Genomic DNA, 22,567 nt, shown 5'->3' with positions numbered 1-22,567 from the left:
ACTCAGCAACAGCCTGCCTCACTGCCTGACAGTCAGCAGCAGGTCATAGTGAAATACATGTTTTTTAAGAGAAATACCATGGCGGCCGCGGTGCACCTTAGAAATATCACAAAAACCCGCGACCAATACATTTTCACCCGCGAAATCGTTTTCAAAGTAGCCCAATTTGAAAGAAACCTGCGAACATACCAACACTGCCCGGAGCGCTTGAAGAATATGCGCATGCGTACTGCAAGGGATCAAGGTGGGGCGGAACTATAACGTATATGGGCGGAACGTGCAGAACGTTGCAGATAGAAATTTAACATCTAGAACAGTTAGAGGCAACAATGTTCCAATAATAAACGCGATACATTTCTATATTCAGCGGTCTGAATGTTGTGCACCACTGCTCCTCTTGGCTGACTATATGTATTTCATATTACAACAAGGCCGACCAGAGCAGAGGATAACCATTGAAGCTTGCGGATTATTTTTCAACTTTTCACATTCTGGAGAATTTAGAGAAAATCTGTGTGTTGATCTCACTAGTTTGTGACCGAGTTGAGTTAATTCAGCGGTTTACATTTCGCTCTATGGTTGAGACGCCGTCGTGTTGTTTTCATCAAGATCAAGAACACTGACTGCATCATCATGTTGAAATCGTTTTAACTGAAGCGAATGTAGATTACAGCTGTCTGACATCTATTCCATCCACGCGCTGGCTGCCTCTGCGTTCTATCAATAAGGATGCATCTATTGACATTTAGTTCCATTTGATAGGTAAGCTGTTGCACGACTGTTGTTGCCCTATGTTATTCAAACAAACAAATGGACAGATCCAGAATCACGAGGGGATCTCGAATTTTAGTAATCTAGCTGCTTGCATCGTGTGTTCTAACCCACTCTGCATCTTCCAAAATCACAGGTATTATGGCTGCTTCTTCTCATAGTTGTAGAGGGATGGGATGGTCAGACTATTTTGAGTTTTAGGGCCAACAGGGATTCTGCTCAGAAGTAGTGCACTATGTGGGAAATGGGTTGCCATTCGGGAAGCACCCACTGTCTTGTACAGTAGCTTGCCTAATGAGAGTCACATAAACTGACTGAGCTTCAGTTCCTTGAACTTTGTCAACAGTTAGGCTATTTCCTTCTTGTCATCTTGATCTATTTGCATGGTGTGAGGTATTGGTGTGATTGCAATGCTTAGGCACACCCTTTGATTAGGCAAGCAGTGTTTCAAACCGTAGAGATTCAGTATCTGATGAGGACCACTTGTTCTGACTGTAGCCAGCCAATTGGTGAGCATCATGCCATAACTACCAGGATTGCACACACACTCAGTATTGTTGCTCTGAGATTGTGCGCTTAGGAATGTAATGATGGAAAGAGTCATGATCTCTATCTGCCTCTCTCTCTCTCTCTCTCTCTCTCTCTCTCTCTCGCCACTTCCTCTGGCACTCTGGGTGCAACTGTGTCAGAACCACCAAACAGCCTCTGCTGTCCTCTCCCTGGGCTCACAGAAAGGCAGCATTATGCCTGGTAGCTCAGGCGGGTACAAGGAGCCAAAATGGAGTGGCAGAGGGTATTGCTGAGCCCCCAGATGGTGACCTGGCTGCTTCTCAAGAGGGTGTCACTGAGCTTTTAGCATCGCCAAGCCAAAAACATGTTATATATGCTGGGATGGATGGATGGGCAGCTTTGGAAGACTTGGCTGAAATAGGGCTTTGACTGCTTACATGTCTGTGTGGATGATGGAGTATTGCTCTTTGGCAACCTTAACATTTCAAGTTAATTATGCTGTAATAAATACATGCAAAATGTTACTCACTAGAGCTTGCATTAAAAAACAACACTCACAGGAATCTAACTCAAGTTCAGAGAATACCCTTGGGCCAAGGCAGAAATTCTGTGGGTGAATGCGTGTTCGTGTATGTGTGTACATCTGTCAGAGAGACAGAATGCCCCCCTTGGGCCAAGGCAGTAGTTCTCTCAGCTCAGTAAGGCCACTGACCTCTGTCACTGACCCTCTCTATGGACAATAGCCAGCATGCATAGTCACAATTCTCACACACAGAGAGCTCCACTGTAGCCGGATGGAGCTCCACAACTCAGAGAACAGAGAATGGCAAACCAGTGAAAGAAAGAATGGAGCTGGATGGACCTAACTGAGTAAAACTGTTACTCCGACTTGCTGGCTGAGCATGGCTGTGACGCAGCGCCTAGCTTCGTCAAGTGGTGTATCCAAAAGTTATTAGCACTTTGGAGGTAGCAAGAATAGGCTTTCTCACACTGCCTATAGTGGCTAGCTTAGAAGCCAAACTGATAACCTCCGTTTCACCTTTGTTTCACTTCGCAATATCAATGGGAGCATATCGGTTTGGGCTCCAGGCTATGTAGTGATTGTGAGGGGTATGCTCAATGCTGCCCATGCTGATAGTGATAATGCTGCCTGTAGTGTAATGCCCTCCCTGCCAGTGGAATGTTTCTGGTGATTATGCAGTGTAATTATATCCACCTCTCTGCCAGGTCAAATAGTGAACTGTCCTAATGTGACTCACTTTGCTTTACCATTACAAAGCCTAAGTCTAGTATTGGCACAGCTGTGTCTTCCCTACATCATCAGGCAGGCATATCCAGGTCAGATGGTGAACATTCCTAATGACTTTGTTTTAGAATAGAGTAGTATACTTCTAACATCCCATAGGGAAATATGCTTTGCAACAGTACATGACATACAGATGACATATATACTGTGGGGTCTGAAATTATTGACACCCTTGATAAAAATGAGTATAAAATGAATAATTAAAACACTGAGCTATATTGCATGCTCTACAAAATGAGGAATTAATATTGTATATTATATTGTTAAAGTCAATGGCATCATGAACTTTACCCAGTACCTACCAGGACATTTTAACCAAAAAACCTGGTTCCTCTGCCAGGAGGCTGGAACTTGGCCGCAAATGGATCTTCGAGCAAGACAATAACCCCAAGCAGTACATATCAAAATCCCGAAAGAGATTGTTAATTGTCCACACAATCAACATTTTGCAATGGCCACCTGTCTCCAGACTTAAAACCCATTGAAAACCTGTGGTTTGAGGCAGTCCATAAGCCCAGACGAAGGATGTATGGAGGAATGGTCTAAGATCCCTCCCAATGTGTTATACAACTCATAAAACATTTGAGAAAAAGGGCCAGTGCCGTTATCCTCACAAGGTGAGGTATTGAAAACAGGGGTGTCAATAATTTTGACCCCAACCTTTTTGAGAAAAAAATATGTTACTTGTTAAACAAAATCTCTTTCTCTGAGCAATTGTGTTAGTATCAAATAATATAATTCCCCAATTTTTTATGAGCATACAAAATAGCTCAGTATTTTAATTATTTATTTTTACAGTTATTTTTGCTCATCTTTATCAAAGGTGTCTGACAAGACATACATGCATAAATACACACTATTGCCACAGCTGTTTTTTCCCTTTATCATCTTCTACTGTAGGAAAATGACCATTTGATTTGTTTTACCAGCAAACTACACTATTTCCAGAAAGGCCCATTCTGTAATTCTCATTTTAAACAAATGTTCCTACTGTACCCCACAGCTACAGATTTAAAACTAGCCTATTTTATGATGGGTCTTCTCTAACTGAGAGATGTTCAATGCTTTTGAACAATATGTCGATCCGCTGGTTGTAGCCAGTGGGGTTAACAGGCTTTTGTCAACAATATCTTCTCCTGTGGTTGTGTTCATTGGGCACCAAACAGGACCGAAACAGGGAGGAACCAACTGAACTTTTTGTTTTCTGTTGAGAAATGTTTTCTGTTGTGCACTAAGTAATGCGATCGTGTGGTTTGGCTGAGATTAGGCCTAGCAGACTTGGCAGATTCAAAGCTGACTGAAACGGGTCGGGTCTAGTCTGGATGCAAACCCTTGTCATTTGCAGTGGGATTTTCCCTTGCTGCTCTGAAGGACGTACACACAGCTCTGAAATGACAGCCATGTATTTCCCTTCCTGTTGATCTGAAAGGGAGACTGTTTGACTCCTCATCAACTTTACTTTTACGAGCCTCTCAAAACTTGACTGTAAAACCCAACAACAACATGCTTTTGTTGCTTGTGTATACTCATCTGAATTCATCCAACCAAAACTGTAAAACCGACAATAAAACCACTATTTCTGGGTGGTGTTCATTAGTCGCTAAACGGAAGAAAACGGGGAGGACCTGAAACTAGTGGTGTTGCTGACTGTAGCCGGATCTAGCTGTTGTCCCTGAGGCGGATGAGGTGGTGTCTATGTTGTTGACTTCCTGCTCTGTGGCTCTATATGAACATCTGCAGCCTGTCAGCCTGTCTGTCTGTCAGACCCAGCTAGATGGCCCTCTGGCACACTCTCCTCTCAGAACTCCTTCACTCACTGTACCAGTGGCTCTCTCACTATCTGCATCGCTTATAGTGTACCTGGCTAAGGCTCTGTTCGTCTGTCAGACCCAGCTGGATGGCCCTGTGGCACACTCGCACAACTATCTCCCTTACTGTACCAGGCCCTGCTGCTTCCCTGCACCAGGCTAACTGCTGCATGGGGGCATAGCAAAAGCATCCCAAGCCTGTGTCACGCTCTCACACTAAACACTATCTTCCTTACTCTTCCAGGCTATCTCTGTCTCCGGTTTCTCTCCCTCCCTCCATCTCTTACTCCTTGGCCCTGGCTTCTCCCCTGCTGCTGCTGTAAAGGCCTGATAGCAGGGCAGCAGCAGCTAACAGCAGCATCAAAGTATCGGGCTGTAATCAAACAGAGCATCCTCAACCAAACGGAGCCCCGGAGGGACAGAAACAGGAGGAGGGATACTGAGACCCTACATGGCTGAACACACACACACACAGACAGACAGTATGAGGATGGCTACTGAGACCCTCTACACAGCTGGAGGAGGGAGGAAGGGAGAGAGAGAGAGACAGGGATAATTACTGAGGCATGGTCTACGTCTCAAATGGCACCCTATTCCCTACATAGTGCATTACTTTTGGCATCTCAAATGGCACCCTATTCCCGACATAGTGCACTACTTCTGACTGGAGCCTTATGGGCCCTGGTCAAAAGTAGCGCACTATTTATGGAATAGGATGCCATTTGGGATGCAAGCCATGGGGCAGGGCTGGTAGTGGGAGCATGGTGGTTATGGGGTATTATGTTTGTGCACATCTCTGGTCTAATGTGAGAGCTTGCAAGGTCCACAGTTAGCCATTATGTAGTCTTTCTGTTGCAGGGCTATTTTAGTGTTTGATGCAATTAGGCCTAGATACTGTATGTAGGCTAATGATTGAGTATTCAGCATAATAGTATAATTTTACTTGTGATACTAAATAAATAATCTGGACAGATCACTCACCTTGCCTAATATCATTATATAATTATAGTTGTCTATGCATTGTTGTTTTTGTCTGCGAGTTCTGCAGTGTTTTTATGTAGCTTAGTGAGTTCAGTGAGGGTAGTGCACTCACTGCAACAAGGGTGTGGCAGACATCTTCCATGGTCCGAGGAGGGAATTCTCCATACCTTCATACCTGTCTACCTGTCTCGTCTTGCTGCTAGGTCTACTGGCTGCTGTTGAAGACAGCCTAGAAACAATTGTTCCTCTACATGCATACATTAGTTTAGACTAGAGTAGACACACCACTCGTCTTGCATAAGTCATTTAGCATCATGACGGAAAATGATGAAAAACCTGTTTGCTTTGCTTTGAACCCAATTGGATGAGAATTAATAGCAGAAGGGATAGGTGTTTGCAAGGCTGTTCTCCACTTGTTTATGTTTTTCAGTTGATAAAATAAGATCATGACTTTATTATCCCTCATGGGGTCATTTTAGGAAAGTTCCAGGCAAGATAAATACAATTGATAAGGAAAAAGAAACAGTGCAGTTGATGTGCGATGGTGTGGACGACATTTCCCCTCAGTGTCTCTGTGTCAGTATCATAGGGCTGTATGCTTCATGGTGTATTTAGCTGTGGCTCTAGTCTGTACCAATATCACAGGGCACAGTATGTCTCCGTGCTTAGGCTCCCAACTGGTTTGTGTTAACCACTGGTTTGTGATTTGGAGTGCATGGCCCTTTCTGTCTCTGGTTTATGTACAGTAGTGTTCGTTAGCTGTGCCTTTGTAGTCTGTAACAGTAGTATCACAGAGCACATCATGTCTCCATGCTGAGACAGGTTCTCATTGAAGTTAACTTCCTGGTTCCTGATGTAGCCTCAGGCACATGTCACGCACGGCTGGCCTTGTACTCTACTACCCTTTTGTACGGCTTGCACTGCAGCATGTAGGCTATAGACCAACACACTGTGTGAAACCTCATTGTGTGCTGGACTCTGGTGGTGTCTTTCAGCAAGGACATAACCTGGGTTCACTTCGCTGAATTGTCAGTCAGGAACCCAGGCTAGCAGAGATGTAGCCTGCAACAATCAGAGAATTCCTTACATTACAGACCTCTGGAACTAAAGTGTGTCTTACCCACAGACTGTATCAGATCAGGGCTGATTGACTATTCAGAAAGACAGGGGTCACAGTAGAAACTGAACTGGAATAGCTCACAAAGACTGTGTTGTCTGCTTCCTGAAAATGGAAAGGCTGTGGTTCGATGAAGAGGGAGCCTTCTGGAAATGGCTATAGCCCTTATCTGTTAAATGTGACACCAAGACATGCTCAATTATGTTCCATTCACTCACGCACGCTGGGCTGGTAGCCTGCTGCTACTTTGATGTTGGCCTATTCAAGGACTTTTATACGCTGAGCTGTTGCTTAAAATAAAGGTTAAATAAAATAAAAAATAAAAAAGGGAAATCAAAAGTGCCATCCCAGGCAGGCGTGGTCCTTGTTGTTGACCTATTCCATAGTTGGTGATGACACTGTTCCACTGCGGTCTTTAACCAGACCCATCCTGTGGCTATCTATCAGTTAAAAAACCCAGCTGTATTATCATACAGATAAATCTAAATGTAAACATAGATAAATCAAATTGATATTTCTGTGTTTATTGACTTCAAAGCATCAGTTGATTGATGGGTTTCTTCTTGTTGTAGTTCTGCACTGCAAAAGTCTGGTGATTGATGTTTCATCGTCATGAGATGTATTATCACAAACTTAAGCAGTTGTTTCGATATTCTGCTCTGACAGTCTCTCTTTCATCTATTTCTTTGTACATGTATGTAGAAATTGTGTGCAAGTGCCTCACACATTTCCACAGCATGTGGAACTGAACAGCCTGAGCCCATTGGTCATGGTAGTTCAGAGATCATAAGACCGGGAGGATCCCTTCAAATATGTTGTTTCTTCCTCTGCTCCAAAGATATTTATTTACCTTTATTTTTAACTAGGCAAGCCAGTTAAGAACAAATTCTACAATGACGACCTACCCCGGCCAAACCCTAACCCGGACGACGCTGGGCCAATTGTGCGCCGCCCTATGGGACTCCCAATCACGGCCGGTTGCGATACAGCCTGGAATCGAACCAGGGTCTGTAGTGATGCCTCTAGCACTGAGATGCCGTACCTTAGACAGCTGCGCCACTCGGGAGCCCGGTGCACATGTTTGTTTTACTGTCTGTGTGGGGACCAAACAATTGATTCCCATTCAAAATTCCTATTCCCATTAAATGATCCCTAAACCTGACCCTTAAACCCTAAAATAGCATTTTTCCGTGTGGGGACCGCCGAAATGTCCCCACTTGTCCGCATTTTCTTTATTTTACTATCCTTGTGAGGACTTCTGGTTCCCTCGAGAATAGTAAAGCCAAAAACATACACACATACTAACTGCCTTGACCTGATTTACGTCATTCTGTTAAAAATGTGTCTATCTGTAACGTAGTAACAATGGAGGGAGCATGTGTGTTTTCAAAGGGAAGTGTGTTAGGCCTTACTTTCTCTCTTACTATCAGTTGCTGTGGCCTAGCTGTAATACTAATGCCGTGCAGTCATTGTCTGTGCTCTGTCTTACTCTTTCTCTCTGTTTCTCTCTCGCTCTCTGTTTCTCTCTCTCTCGCTCTCTTTCTCAGCGACCCCACCCTAGTGTAGGATTAATCACAGTCTGGGCTCTCTGTCAGGCAGGAAGTTCACCATCAACAGTCCGCTCAGCACTGTAATGGGTTTTCTCTGTGACATGTCCGTGGGAGGAAGTGACCTCATGTTGTGGCACAAGACGCTAGTTACTCAGTCAGGGTCATGTTCATTTGTGTGCGCAATGTAAAGCGTTTTAAAAACGCTTCACAACGGGAAATGAAAATGAGTGTTTCTTATTGGACCAGGACCCTGTTTGAGTGTTTTCTTTTGTTTGGTTCCCTAAGGAACACGGCCCAGAACTCATCCATGGCAACTGACCCTTGCTGAAAGGAAGTGATTTGTCCCGGGATGATGGCATCACCCATGGGCCATGCATTCACCACTCATGCATAGAAATAGAGTAACAAGAACAGGAAAAAGTCCCTCAGACTACCCGTTCTAGTGATTCTATTTCAATGGGTTCGGGGATGATGACACCATCCATGAGCCATGCATTCACCATTCATGTCATGTGGCTCTGCTACTTTTCATTTGTTAGGTCTCGTGGAAATACTTGCTGTAAGTCAATACAACCATATGTCACTGACTGCATCAACTATAATGAAAGAAGTTGTAACTGACTGACCGCAGTAAATATAAAATAAATACTTTTTACTGTAAATGCTTCCCTCCTTATGGTCAATGCCTTCTAATCCAGAAGAGAAAATAAAGATTGAGGAGAATCCTGTAATGATCCTACCACTAGTTTACATTCTCAGTGTTTAGGAGAACTATATTAAGCTCTACAGTATACTCATTAGGGCTGAAAGAATCAACTTGAGACTTTTTCAAATATACTCCATATACTGAGTGTACGAAACATTAAGAACCCTTTCATAATAGTTACGCAATAAGGGTGGGCAATGAGCAGCCCAACCTATTGCTGCTGTGACATCGTAATGGAAACTTGCTTCCCCACAGTTGTGAAAGTGAGATGGAAAAAAATATATACAAAAACGGTTACTTCTGCTTTCTGGCACCGGCTGTAACCGAGTGTTATTTATATTCTCTCTCTCTCTCTTTGGACCTTGTCAAACCCATTCTTGTAATGATTCAATATTTGTACTCCATCTATAAATAAATATATCTGACCACCCACATGAGAAACATCATGGTCGAAATAAAATTGTACTTCACTTTTTTGCTTTCACATTTCCATATTTGACCTTGTGGATTGGTGTACTGAATGTCCCAATTGATTATTGTGTTTAGGCGATGACTGTCTACTTAGGTTGTCCACTGTATTGCCTGTTATGGTCTCTTCTTCTCTCTCCACAGGTGGTGTGTGTGTGTGTGTGTGTGTGTGTGTGTGTGTGTGTGTGTGTGTGTGTGGGTGTGTGGATGGTAGCGTTCGGTGTGTGAGGCCTGTAAGAGGAGACCCACTGCCTCCTCCCCTTCAGGATGTCTGAACCCCAGGTGAGACCAGGAGATGATAAACAGATATGGCTGCTTCATGTCGAATATAGAGATACACTATACCACCTATCATTGAGCTGGTTTATTGCTGAGTTGGGGCAATATCAATTCCTCATTTCTTTTCATAATGATAACCACTCCTGTCCCTCAGACACCAACATGGCCACAGGGCACAGAGTGTGTGGCCAAATACAACTTTAAGGGCACCACAGAGCAGGACCTGCCCTTCAACAAAGGAGATGTCTTAACCATAATCGTGGTGACTAAGGTAAGGTACCTACAGTTTGAGTCTACTTGCTGTAAAAAAATATACACTGCTCAAAAAATAAAGGGAACACTTAAACAACACAATGTAACTCCAAGTCAATCACACTTCTGTGAAATCAAACTGTCCACTTAGGAAGCAACACTGATTGACAATAAATTTCACATGCTGTTGTGCAAATGGAATAGACAACAGGTGGAAATTATAGGCAATTAGCAAGACACCCCCAATAAAGGAGTGGTTCTGCAGGTGGTGACCACAGACCACTTCTCAGTTCCTATGCTTCCTGGCTGATGTTTTGGTCACTTTTGAATGCTGGCGGTGCTTTCACTCTAGTGGTAGCATGAGACGGAGTCTACAACCCACACAAGGGGCTCAGGTAGTGCAGCTCATCCAGGATGGCACATCAATGCGAGCTGTGGCAAGAAGGTTTGCTGTGTCTGTCAGCATAGTGTCCAGAGCATGGAGGCGCTACCAGGAGACAGGCCAGTACATCAGGAGACGTGGAGGAGGCCGTAGGAGGGCAACAACCCAGCAGCAGGACCGCTACCTCCGCCTTTGTGCAAGGAGGAGCAGGAGGAGCACTGCCAGAGCCCTGCAAAATGACCTCCAGCAGGCCACAAATGTGCATGTGTCTGCTCAAACGGTCAAAAACAGACTCCATGAGGATGGTATGAGAGCCGGACGTCCACAGGTGGGGGTTGTGCTTACAGCCCAACACCGTGCAGGACGTTTGGCATTTGCCAGAGAACACCAAGATCGGCAAATTCGCCACTGGCGCCCTGTGCTCTTCACAGATGAAAGCAGGTTCACACTGAGCACATGTGACAGAGTCTGGAGACGCCGTGGAGAACGTTCTGCTGCCTGCAACATCCTCCAGCATGACCGGTTTGGCGGTGGGTCAGTCATGGTGTGGGTGGCATTTCTTTGGGGGGCCGCACAGCCCTCCATGTGCTCGCCAGAGGTAGCCTGACTGCCATTAGGTACCGAGATGAGATCCTCAGACCCCTTGTGAGACCATATGCTGGTGCGGTTGGTCCTGGGTTCCTCCTAATGCAAGACAATGCTAGACCTCATGTGGCTGGAGTGTGTCAGCAGTTCCTGCAAGAGGAAGGCATTGATGCTATGGACTGGCCCGCCGGTTCCCCAGACCTGAATCCAATTGAGCACATCTGGGACATCATGTCTCGCTCCATCCACCAACGCCACGTTGCACCACAGACTGTCCAGGAGTTGGCGGATGCTTTAGTCCAGGTCTGGGAGGAGATCCCTCAGGAGACCATCCGCCACCTCATCAGGAGCATGCCCAGGCGTTGTAGGGAGGTCATACAGGCACGTGGAGGCAACACACTACTGAGCCTCATTTTGACTTGTTTTAAGGACATTACATCAAAGTTGGATCAGCCTGTAGTGTGGTTTTCCACTTTAATTTTGAGTGGGACTCCAAATCCAGACCTCCATGGGTTGATAAATTGGATTTCCATTGATTATTTTTGTGTGATTTTGTTGTCAGCACATTCAACTATGTAAAGAAAAAAGTATTTAATAAGATTATTTCATTCATTCAGATCTAGGATGTGTTATTTTAGTGTTTATTTTTTTGAGCAGTGTGTATATATATATATATATATATATATATATATATATATATATATATATATATATATATATATATATTTCTAATTTCTGTCATTTTTCTTGAAATTTCTACACTTACATATAAAAAGAACATACAGTACCAGTCAAAAGTTTGGACACACCTACTCATTCAAGGGTTATTCTTTATTTTGACTATTTTCTACATTGTAGAATAATAGTGAAGACATCAAAACTATGAAATAACTCATAGAATCATGTAGTAACCAAACAAAGTGTTAGTTTAAAATATATTTTAGATTCAAAGTAGCCACCCTTTGCCTTGAGGACAGCTTTGCACACTCTTGGCATTCTCTCTACCAGCTTCACCTGGAATGCTTTTCCAACAGTCTTGAAGGAGTTCCCACATATGCTGAGCACTTGTTGGCTGCTTTTGCTTCACTCTGTGGTCCAACTCATCCCAAACCATCTCAATTGGGTTGAGGTCAGGTGATTGTGGAGGCCAGGTCATCTGATGCAGCACTCCATCACTCTCCTTCTTGGTCAAATAGCCCTTACACAGCCTGGAGGTGTGTTGGGTCATTGTCCAGTTGAAAAACAAATGATAGTCCCACTAAGCGCAAACCAGATGGGATGGTGTATTGCTGCACAATGCTGTGGTAGCCGTGCTGGTTAATTGTGCATTGAATTCTAAATAAATCACAGACAGTGTCACCAGCAAAGCACCCCCACCTCCATGCTTGACAGTGGGAACCACACATGTGGAGATCATCTGTTCACCTACTCTGCGTCTCAAAGACATGGCGGTTGGAACCCAAAATCTAAAATTTGAACTCATCAGACCAAAGGACAGAGTTCCACTGGTTTAATGTCTATTGCTCGTGTTTCTTGGCCCAAGCAGGTCTCTTCTTATTATTGGTGTCCTTTAGTAGTGGTTTCTTTGCAGCAATTTGACCATGGCCTGATTCACACAGTCTCCTCTGAGCAGTTGATGTTGAGATGTGTCAGTTACTTGAACTCTGAAGCATTTATTTGGGCTGCAATTTCTGAGGCTGGTAACTCCAATGAACTTATCCTCTGCAGCAGAGGTAACTCTGGGTCTTCCATTCCTGTAGCGGACCTTCATGTCTTAAAGTAATGATGGACTGTCGTTTCGCTTTGCTTATTTGAGCTGTTCTAGCCATAATATGGACTTGGTCTTTTAGCAAATAGGGCTATTTTCTGTATACCATATCTTGTCACAACACAACTGATTGGCTCAAATGCATTAAGAAGGAAAGAAATTCCACAAATTAACTTTTAACAAGGCCCACCTGTTAATTGAAATGTATTCCAGGTGACTACCTCATGAAGCTGGTTGAGAGAATACCAACAGTGTGCACAGCTGTCATCCAGGCAAAGGGTGGCCACTTAGAAGAATCTCAAATATACAATATTTTTGATTTGTGTAACACTTTTTTGGTTACTACATGATTCTAGGTTTGATGTCTTCATTATTATTCTACAATGTATAAAATAGTCAAATTAAAGAAAAACCCTTGAATGAGTGGGTGTGTCCAAACTTTTGACTAGTACTGTAGTTCAAAAAATAGTTGCGTTTTTTAAAGGATGAACTTTTGGGTTGTTGTTTCAGTAATTTTCTCTACCTCTGTACAGTATTTACTCAGTCAATCCTGATCTGATACACAGAGTTTATGACATTTTCTGTTCCAGGACCCTAACTGGTACAAAGCCAAGAACACAGCAGGTCGAGAAGGCACCATCCCAGCTAACTATGTCCAGAAGAGGGAAGGGGTGAAGCAAGGGGGCAAGCTGAGTCTAATGCCGTCAGTACAGTACAGTCATCGTAGCCTGGTTAAAGCAGACTGAATCCTTTAAAACATTGCTCATCACTCCGTTGTACTGAAATTACTTCCCATAAATGCACTGCCTGTGTTGTGTTGTTACATTACTTACCAGTAGTGTAGTAACACAATAAAGATATGGGAGTCAGGAGTACCTTTTTAGGTTTAATAGTCAATTAAAAAAAATATATATATATTTTAACTAGGCAAGTCAGTTAACAACAAATTCTTATTTACAATGACGGCCTGGGAACAGTGGGTTAACTGCCTTGTTCAGGAGCAGAACGACAGATTTTTTTACCTCGTCAACTCGGTAATTCGATCTAGCAACCTTTCGGTTACTGGCCCAACGCTCTAACCACTAGTCTACCTGCCGCCCCGAAGTTACTACCTGGCGCCAACCTTATTCCTGGAGAGCTATCCACCTGTAGGTTTTTGCTCCAACCCCAGTAACTAACCTGATTTCGCTTATCAACCCGCAAATTATTTGAATCAAGTGTGCTAGATTAGGGTTGGATTGAAAACCTACAGGACAGTAGCTTTTGAGGAACAGGGTTGGAGAGCCCTGGCTCTAGTTCAAGTTTATTATGCCATTTCTAGGTATTGAAATACATACATAGGAATGTGTTTTTGTAAGAGCTCTCAACAATTAAAGCATAAAAACAGTCTGAAGTACCTGTATAACATAAAGGTGAAAGCACTCTATGAAACAAATAAGAAAGGGCTCAGGTTAGGTGACACCATGAGTTGCAGTTTACAGTTCAGACTTATACTAAATCTGTTTGAAAGTGTTTGTTTTTCAGGATGTTTCTGTGTGGTTGTAGAGTACAGATGGGCTATTTGTCGTGGCAGTGAAGCCACTGTTATGTGAATATAAACCACAGTTGGGCTGAGCTGGGGCTGGGCTGAGTCCTGGCTCTGTCTGACTGCAGCCCTGTAATTGTAGCTAGTGCTCTTCTGTGTCTGTACTGCCGGGGGAGGGGGGGGGGGATAGGATAGTAGAATACACAAGGTGAAATTTCAAAATTGAATAGTGCATTAGCAGTTTTTTTCTTGGTATGTCAGTCACTGTCAATCACTCAATTAGCCCATGTCAGCTAACATTTTATACATTTCTAGGTAAGTTAGTCTCGCCAGCTATCTAAACCTTAAGCAGTAATCATGGCCAAGTTACTGACCTGGCACGCAAGGCACGTCATATGAACATGGCATAAGTCATGGCAAAATTGCAGGAAATTGGCTTTAAATTTAGCTTAGGGCCCCCAAAAAGCTAGAAATGTGTGTGTGTGTGTGTGTGTGTGTTCAGCTCTGCAGTGCTGTGTGTGCACTGCACGGTTTCCTGCTGAATCTAGAAATCTCCCGCATTCAGCCACATGCCTAAGTTCTAAGAAAGTATGTGTTTGTGTGTCTGCACACGTATCTTTTTTTCACTAATTGGTCTTTTTACCAATCAGATCAGCTGTTTTGCCAAGGATCTTTTTAGACATATTAGTGTTAGTGATTGCAGTGTGTGTGCTGTAAAAGCACTTTGTGACAATTGTTGATGTAAACTCGTAAATTAATCCCCATCCACCCCTACAGATGGTTCCATGGTAAGATAACTAGGGAGCAGGCTGAGTGTCTCCTGATCCCCCCAGAGATGGGTCTGTACCTTGTGAGGGAGAGCACCAACTACCCTGGGGACTATACTCTGTGTGTGAGTTGCGACGGCAAGGTGGAGCACTACCGCATTGTCTACAAGGAGGGAAAGCTCAGCATCGACGAGGAGGCGTTCTTCGAGAACCTCATGCAGCTTGTTGAGGTGGGTTGGGGGGGGGGAGAGAAATAAATGAAATAGGTATCTTCGGGCCAGTTTCCCAGACACAGATTAGGTCTATTGCTGGACTTCAATAAAGATTCTCTATTGAGCATGCTTTTTAGTCAAGCAGTTCATTAATCTGGGTCTGGGATTTCTCCCTTCTTGGTCAAATAAAGCTGTCTATTGTTTTACATCCAGAGTGTGTGAGCCATACAAATGGTGTGACCAAGTGTATACAGAGTTGATTTCCCTGTTAGCTACTCTAGGTGCTCTGGCCTCTGCAACTGTTCCCTCATCAGAGCCACACACACAGTTCCTGGAACAAATACACTGAACAGGATGTGACAAAGAGGAAGTGACAGCGGCAGGCTCCAGATCATTTCACCTGAAGACACCGGCAGCCGGGTTTTACTTTCAAAACCACCCTCTCTTTTCCTTCATCCATCTGGCGACACACTATACATTAACTCAGTGTTGGAGTCATTTTGTTGGTCTCAAAAAAGGATGTCAGTTATTATTTGAAAGCCTACGCGGTGTTGTTGACATGCATTTTTTAAAACTTGACCTCTGATTATATTTTTAACCATGCTGCCCTCTGTTGGTTACGGCTAGTATGCTGAATGAGTCCATTAAAAATAGACTGTATCAATTGAACCTTTGAAACGAAGACCCATATGCATTTTGTTCCATTTTCATGTATTCAGTTATCCCAAATGTTGATGATGTCATCAATATTGGCAATCTTTTCCCTTTCTTGGCCTATGTTATTAACCCACGTCTTCTCTCCCTGTCCTCAGCACTATACCAAAGATGCAGACGGTCTCTGCACCAAACTGATCAAGCCGAAGCTGGAGGAGGGTACTGTGGCAGCCCAGGATGAGTTCTCCAGGAGCGGCTGGGCTCTCAACAGGAAGGAAATCAATATCCACCAGTCCATAGGGAAAGGAGAGTTTGGAGGCAAGTGGCTTTGTGAAAACGAGTGTCTGTAGCTGTGTTTAAATAGGTTTTATCGATGACGACTCTGTTGTAACCTGTTCTAGGCAGTCTTCTCTAGCTTAATCCACCTCATTCTGGTTCTCTTGGAGTGTGTGAATATGGCTTAGTAAATTCTCTCATTCTCACTCACGTTTCTCTTTCCCTCAGATGTGAAGGTGGGAGACTACAGAGGGACCAAAGTAGCGGTGAAGTGTATCAAACACGATGCTACAGCACAGGCCTTCATCGCTGAAGCTTCAGTCATGACGTAAGTCAGAGCCCGAACCAAACTTCTGTTACATGTTCCCTTTCAGTCAGTCAACTTCAGTACAACACACTATGGGTAGTCGCACTCTCGTGACTTCAATTGAAGAATGAAAATCATTCCTGACAAGGCCAATGGAATCTGCGCCTCTTGGAAGCCCCGCCTTCCACAGGTGATAAGCGTGAGGCTCGGATTCTTTCAATTATTCCGCATTTTACCTCGATGTAAGCAGGAATGATTCACGCTACTAAAACTAACAATTGGAACAAGAGACTGTCTTACGTTGCGCCAACTAAACTGCCCCTTCATGGTAGAGCATGCTCACCTCCTGGACATTGTGTGCTGAAGTTTGTATGGTTCTCATAGTTTCCTAATCACGAACAATTAGTTATTCTCCGGATTGCTTGGCCTGGCTATAGCAATAAGTTAGATGGCTAAGGAAACGACGAAGGCTAACAAGCTGTATTCGGGTTCGTGACAATGCCCAAATGAATAAAAAGATACTCACTTTTGTTGTCTTGTATGTCTCGGCTCGGTGCATACTCTGGCTGCCCTCACTCGAATCAGTTTGTGTGCGGGACTAGGGGACGGCTGGCACTGTTCGCCTACTAGTCCACGGCGTATGTTCTCTTGACAATCGTGTAGTATTCTTTAGGGGGCTTGGTGTTTCTGATAATTACTTTCTCTCCCGGGTGCCCGTAAATCGTCTGAGTTGCGGGACGCAGAGATGGATTGAGGCGTTGGTCAGGTCAAATGTCTCCCGGCTCCTGTGCACTCTGTCGCCGGTTATGGGAGGCGACTCAGACACAGGCGGTGGGTATCCTCCCACCGCCTGTGTCTGCCATGGTTAAGCACTGTTTGCCTCTCTTCCCAGACTTATTGCTGAAGGATCTGGTCCTACGTAGACTTTCGAGACCAGGCTAGCTAACAAGCGATGCATAGCGTGCTAGCCAGGTTAACTAACTCGCAGAGTTAACGGTGGAGTTACTGGGGTAGCTCTCTTGCTTAGTATTCATAGCGTTAAGTCGCTTGGTTATTCTAAACGGACTGTGCTGTGGTCAAAGAGGCTAGCTAGCCTAGCTTAGACGAAAAGCCTCATGGCTAATTAAGTTTACTAGCAACCCCTGTCCTATTTTATATTCCTGGAGTTGGATGGAGTGGAGAAAGCAGGTTTGGCAAGCAAAGCCAGAGATTTGGTTCCTGAGAGGGCCAATCTGATGGCTAGAGGGTTACCTCCGAACATTATTGCTACTGTTCAGTCCGCTAGGGCGCCCGCCACAAGGGGTCTGTATGCGTATAAGTGGCAAGCGTTTGAGCTCTGGTTCCAAGATAGGGCTGGTTCCTTTTCAGTGCTGTGTGAGGGACATCCTTATGTTCCTACAGGAGCTTTTCGAGAAGGGGCGGGCATTCTCCATTTTAAAAGTGTACATAGCTGCTATTTCAGCGTGTTGTGGGTATTGACGACACCACATTGGGGGCCCAGCCTATGGTCGTACAGTTCCTGAAAGGTGTGCGCCATCTCAGACCGGTCTCTAAACCTATTGCGCCCACATGGGACTTGGTTTTGGTTTTGGAGGCGCGGTGTGTGGCTCCTTTTGAGCCTCTTGAGTCGGTGGATCTGAAGATCCTCTCCTACAAGATCTAAACGTATTGGGGACCTCCACGCATTATCTGTACACCCTTTTGGTACTCAGTTCGTCCCATCTAAATGCAGCTTTCACCCCCCGAAAGCTGCATTTACAGGTCTTTAGTTTTTTGCGCTATTTCCCTTTTTTCACCTCCTTTTGCTTCTGAATGGCAACGGAGGTTACATGCCCGGTGTCCAGTACGAACTTACGCACGTACATTGAATGGACACGGAATATCCGGTTATGTGACCAACTTTTTGCCTGTTTTGCTAATCCAGCTCGCGGCGGGGGGCTCACTCTCTCTAACGATAGATAGATATCTCTCTCTAAGCAGCATCTCCCACTGGCGTACTGGGCACCCCTGCAGCCCCCGCAGGTGGGGGGCCCACAAGCCCTGTCCTCTATCTATTTCTTTCAATTTATTAAATCATTTTTGACAGTAACCCAATTTCCTTCATACTGGTGAACCGGCATTTGAGTTGTGTGGTTGCAATATCAACAGTCCCTTATCTGTGGCATATCATGGCATGCATCATTCAAGATTGAGTTTAAATTGTGTGCAGCGCAATGGACATAATGCACAATGTCTCAGGAAAGACTGTCTGTATATAAATAGGTCGGCCCCACAACCTGGACCGACAGGCCGTGGTGAAAACATTTGCACACAAAAAAGGTGGACTTCAGGGGAGTCACTCAAGTTGGATTGAATTTAATTTAGTATCCGTTGAGGTCGGCTTAGGCCGGGATTCTATTTCCCCATAGTATGTTGTACCGAAGTTGACTGACTGAAAGGGAACGTGACGTAATGACTATAACTACTGTTCACTAAAGGAGGGAAACAAGGTACAACACACATGTTTGGCCCCGCACGCCCGTTCCTGGGCTCGGTGAAGAGCGATAGTAAATTAAAGGAATAAATCTGAGCCTCACCCATATCACCTGTGGAAGGCAGGGCTTCCAGTGAGGTGCGGTTTTTATTGACCTTGTGAGGCATGATTTTAGTTCTTCAATCAAAGTCACAAGAGTGTGACTACCCATAGTATGTTGTACCTCATTTCCCTCCTTCAGGGAACAGTAGTTATAGTCATAACATTACGTTATCCATCTATCAAGCAATTGCTTTCCGGCCTCATTGTTTAATTGTTTTCCTTGTTTACTGCAGGCAACTGAGACACAATAACCTGGTCCAGTTGCTAGGTGTCATCGTTGAGGAAAAGGGAAGCCTGTTTATCGTCACTGAGTACATGGCCAAGGTAGGTGGCTCCTATGATTAAGTTAAATAAAGGTAATGCATTAATAGATAGATATATAAATAAAGAACCAAAGAGCTTTGAAGACCTGTTTATCTATTTTCCCTTCTCCTCAGGGCAGTCTAGTGGACTACCTACGCTCCAGAGGTCGGACAGTGCTGGGTGGGGATTCCCTACTCAAGTTCTCAGTGTGAGCATGATAATGATTTATCCCTACATCTTGAATGTTATCAGAAGTTTGCTGACAGGGGCTTATAGCGGCCAGTTGGAAATGTAACGTTGTCCATTTTAATCAACATTGTCAATGCCTCTTTAAATATCAACCGTTCCCCTCCCTCTCCTCTGTAGTGACGTGTGTGAGGCCATGGAGTATCTGGAGGCCAATAACTTTGTCCACAGAGACCTGGCGGCCCGTAATGTTCTGGTGTCAGATGATAACATCGCCAAGGTCAGCGACTTCGGCCTGACCAAGGAGGCCTCGTCTAATCAGGACACAGCCAAACTGCCCATCAAGTGGACCTCACCAGAGGCCCTGAGGGAAAAGGTAGGCTAGTGTAACGGAGATAAGAATTGCCGTAAGCTCAATCCACAGCAAGCTAGTAATGTCGCCAATGGTGCTACTGAATTGGATCCTTTTCTATAGGTCAACTGGTTTGTACGTTGTCAAGGAGGGTGGTCACGTGTGTTAGCGAGGCAGAGGGCCCCAGGTTTGAGCCGTGGTAAAGACAGTTTACCCTGAGTTTTACTCAGAGAGGGATGAAGCAATACAGCTGAACTAGAACACTGACATCGGTTTCACGAGTCACTTTCCTTATTGTCTTTAGGAGCATACCCTGAATCTGAAATCAACCCTTTAGGAACTTGTTTAAATCGGAGAGGATTGGATAGTTGTAAGCAATATGGTAGCAATTCCACCTAGCCTATCAGATGGCAAGATGGCGCTACCACCATATTACTTACACCTGTCCAATCCTCTGAGATCTACAGGGAGTAGGGGTTAGGGGTCGATTTGTGATTCAAGGTACAGAAATATTATTGTACTGCTGATTTCCACTATATCTATAATATACTGTATGTTTGACACATTAAAATAAGCTTTACGGAAAGGCTGTCTTTCCCGCTGTCTGTTGATAAACAGAAATTCTCCACCAAGTCAGACGTGTGGAGCTATGGGATCTTGCTGTGGGAGATCTACTCCTTCGGACGAGTGCCTTACCCCAGAATTGTAAGTATATTTTTGCCTTTAGAAAGTCAGTCACTCAACTTACTGTTAGTTTTATTCACAACGTGCAATTTTGACAGTTGGTAGTGCATCAGCGCTTTTCCTCTTATATGTCAGTCACCGACAGTCACTCAAATTAGCCCATGTCAGCTAACATTTTATAGATTGCTAGGTAAGTTAGTCTAGCCAGCTATCTAAACCTTGTAGTAATCATGGTCGAAATACTGACCGGGCACACAAGGCACATGCCCAGGGGCCATGACATCTAGGGGGCCCCCATTGATTTTTGTTCGTCATTCTCACTCAGATATCATATGAACATGGCATAAGTCATGGCAAAATGTTTAGAACTGCAGGAAATTAGCTTTAAAATGGCAACATCTTCTCACCATCCCATGGGAAAATATTTAGAACTGCAGTAAAATTTGCATTAAAACTGTAAATTTTTCTCTCCGCCCCATGACGAAATGAGTTGAATCGCAAAAAGCTAGAAACGGCCATGTGAATAAAACTGATTGGGCAGGTGTGTTACAAATTGTGACAGCTGTAGAGTATATGAATTTGGCAGTTAAGAGTCAATGTAGTAAATTTGAAATGTGGACAGTGCTATTATGGTCCAGTATAATACTATTCCTTTCAATGTTGTGTCAACATTCTGGCAGTGATCATGACACCATATAAATAAATGTAATGCAAAATAGATATAAAGTAATTCCTAATCTAAATGTATTATATTTCTGCAAATGATACTCCCCTGTCTCATCTTCTGTTCATCCCCCCTTCTCCTGCCCCAGCCTCTAAAGGACGTGGTACCACGCGTGGAGAAGGGCTACAAGATGGATGCCCCAGACGGTTGTCCTGAGGTGGTATATGAAGTCATGAAGCAGTGCTGGACCCTGGACCCCCTGGTGCGACCATGCTTTAGAGTCCTCAGGGAGAAACTGCAGCATATCCTAGCCAAGGAGCTCTATCTGTGATGGAATAGGAAGAGGAGGTGAAAGGGGAAGTGGACAAGGATGGCTCTCCTTTCATTGAGGAAGAGGGGGATGGTGAGGGAGAAATAGGACGGACAAGGATTGCTCTTCTTTCATGTTGGGACCAAAGCCTGATATTATCAAGACCTCAGAGATCCTCCTTCCTCTCTTATAAAAATGTTTTGATTTACATAAGATTGTGTTAAAGTTCACTTGTTTTATAATTTCTCATTCTGTTGAAATGTTGCCACATGTTGGCATTTCCACCCCCCCCCCCCCCCCCCCCCCCCCCCCACACACACACACACAGACACACACACACCTCAGGGTTGCCTGTATGTCTGTTCCACAGTACATTAATGGTTTTATCGGTCTAGCCGACTACAGTGTGTACTCCAGTGTCAAACAAACCCATCCGGGACTGTTGTGAGGTACTATACCCCTTTCACACAATCGTGCCGACCATAACAATACCGTGCTGGCTCTGATATTTTCTTTTCACACGGTCCTTTCCAGCACAGTTACAGGAAAGATGACGGATACGTAGCCTGGCCGGTGCAGTTCGGATTGGCTCGGCTAGTGTGAATCAACCCCAAGTCAGGCAATACACTTCCCGTGTCCCTGCTCTCTACCCATACAGTGTAAGATTGTTACCCCAGTTAAATACGATCTGTGCCAAAATGCCTCCAGAACACAGGGCTATCCCCACAGATACTTCACGCCGCCTCTACACACTTGCCTTTGAATTTTTTTTATGTTTTATACATTTGTTTGTTTTTGTTACACATCCTCCTCTCTTATTGCCACAAGTGTTCATCTCACATTTATCAAACTGGAAAGCAGAATAAATCCTCCACTAAATAGTTACTGAATTCAACATTTCAGGACGATGTGTAACATGACAGAGAGATTGAGATTGCATGGATACATAGGGAAAAGAAGAAGCCATTCTGGAGAGAAAAAAGTTTTGTAACAGATAAACTAAGGGCAAGTGTATAGAAATAATAAAAATGTAACATGTACATGTGAAAACAGTTCAGAAATGAAAGCTGAAGGGAACCATGCATGTGGAACGAGAAGCCTTTTTTTGTACCTTTAAAGTTGTTTTTACTTTGCTGCCGTTATGATTAAATCATTCCACTTGAAAAAGTTTTGAAAAAGTTGACTGGGATTGTTAAAGTTAGTAGGACTCTTAGTAGTACAGGATTCGATAGGAGGTTTTAGTTTCGCTTAAATGTTTTTCTTTATTCA

General features: G+C 44.1%; 1 protein-coding gene across 1 annotated transcript; it reads left to right on the top strand.

Annotated features, from left to right (window-relative positions):
- Positions 1-303: 303 nt before the first annotated feature.
- On the top strand, positions 304-22,465 carry LOC106573028 (tyrosine-protein kinase CSK). The gene is made up of 12 exons (XM_014147633.3): positions 304-762; positions 9,362-9,499; positions 9,651-9,767; positions 13,074-13,186; positions 14,786-15,005; positions 15,800-15,959; positions 16,146-16,245; positions 19,033-19,123; positions 19,237-19,310; positions 19,469-19,664; positions 20,259-20,345; positions 21,137-22,465. Exons 2-12 carry the CDS (start codon positions 9,485-9,487, stop codon positions 21,317-21,319), a joined length of 1,356 nt encoding a protein of 451 aa, XP_014003108.2. The 5' UTR covers positions 304-762; positions 9,362-9,484; the 3' UTR covers positions 21,320-22,465.
- The last annotated feature ends 102 nt before the right edge of the window (positions 22,466-22,567 follow it).

This window comes from Salmo salar, chromosome 16 (genome assembly GCF_965601325.2).
Source record: "Salmo salar chromosome 16, fSalSal1, whole genome shotgun sequence".
In the NCBI taxonomy this organism is placed as follows: Eukaryota; Metazoa; Chordata; class Actinopteri; order Salmoniformes; family Salmonidae; genus Salmo; species Salmo salar.
The sequence above is the reverse complement of the archived record's forward strand: the minus strand, read 5'-3'. Positions and strand labels throughout refer to the sequence as shown.

Bases quoted from the DNA above. Each gene is read 5' to 3' on its own strand.
- LOC106573028 (XM_014147633.3), top strand. The intron at 15,960-16,145 runs GCAAGTGGCTTT...TCTTTCCCTCAG, and splicing joins AGGGAAAGGAGAGTTTGGAG to ATGTGAAGGTGGGAGACTAC. The intron at 20,346-21,136 runs GTAAGTATATTT...CTCCTGCCCCAG, and splicing joins GAGTGCCTTACCCCAGAATT to CCTCTAAAGGACGTGGTACC.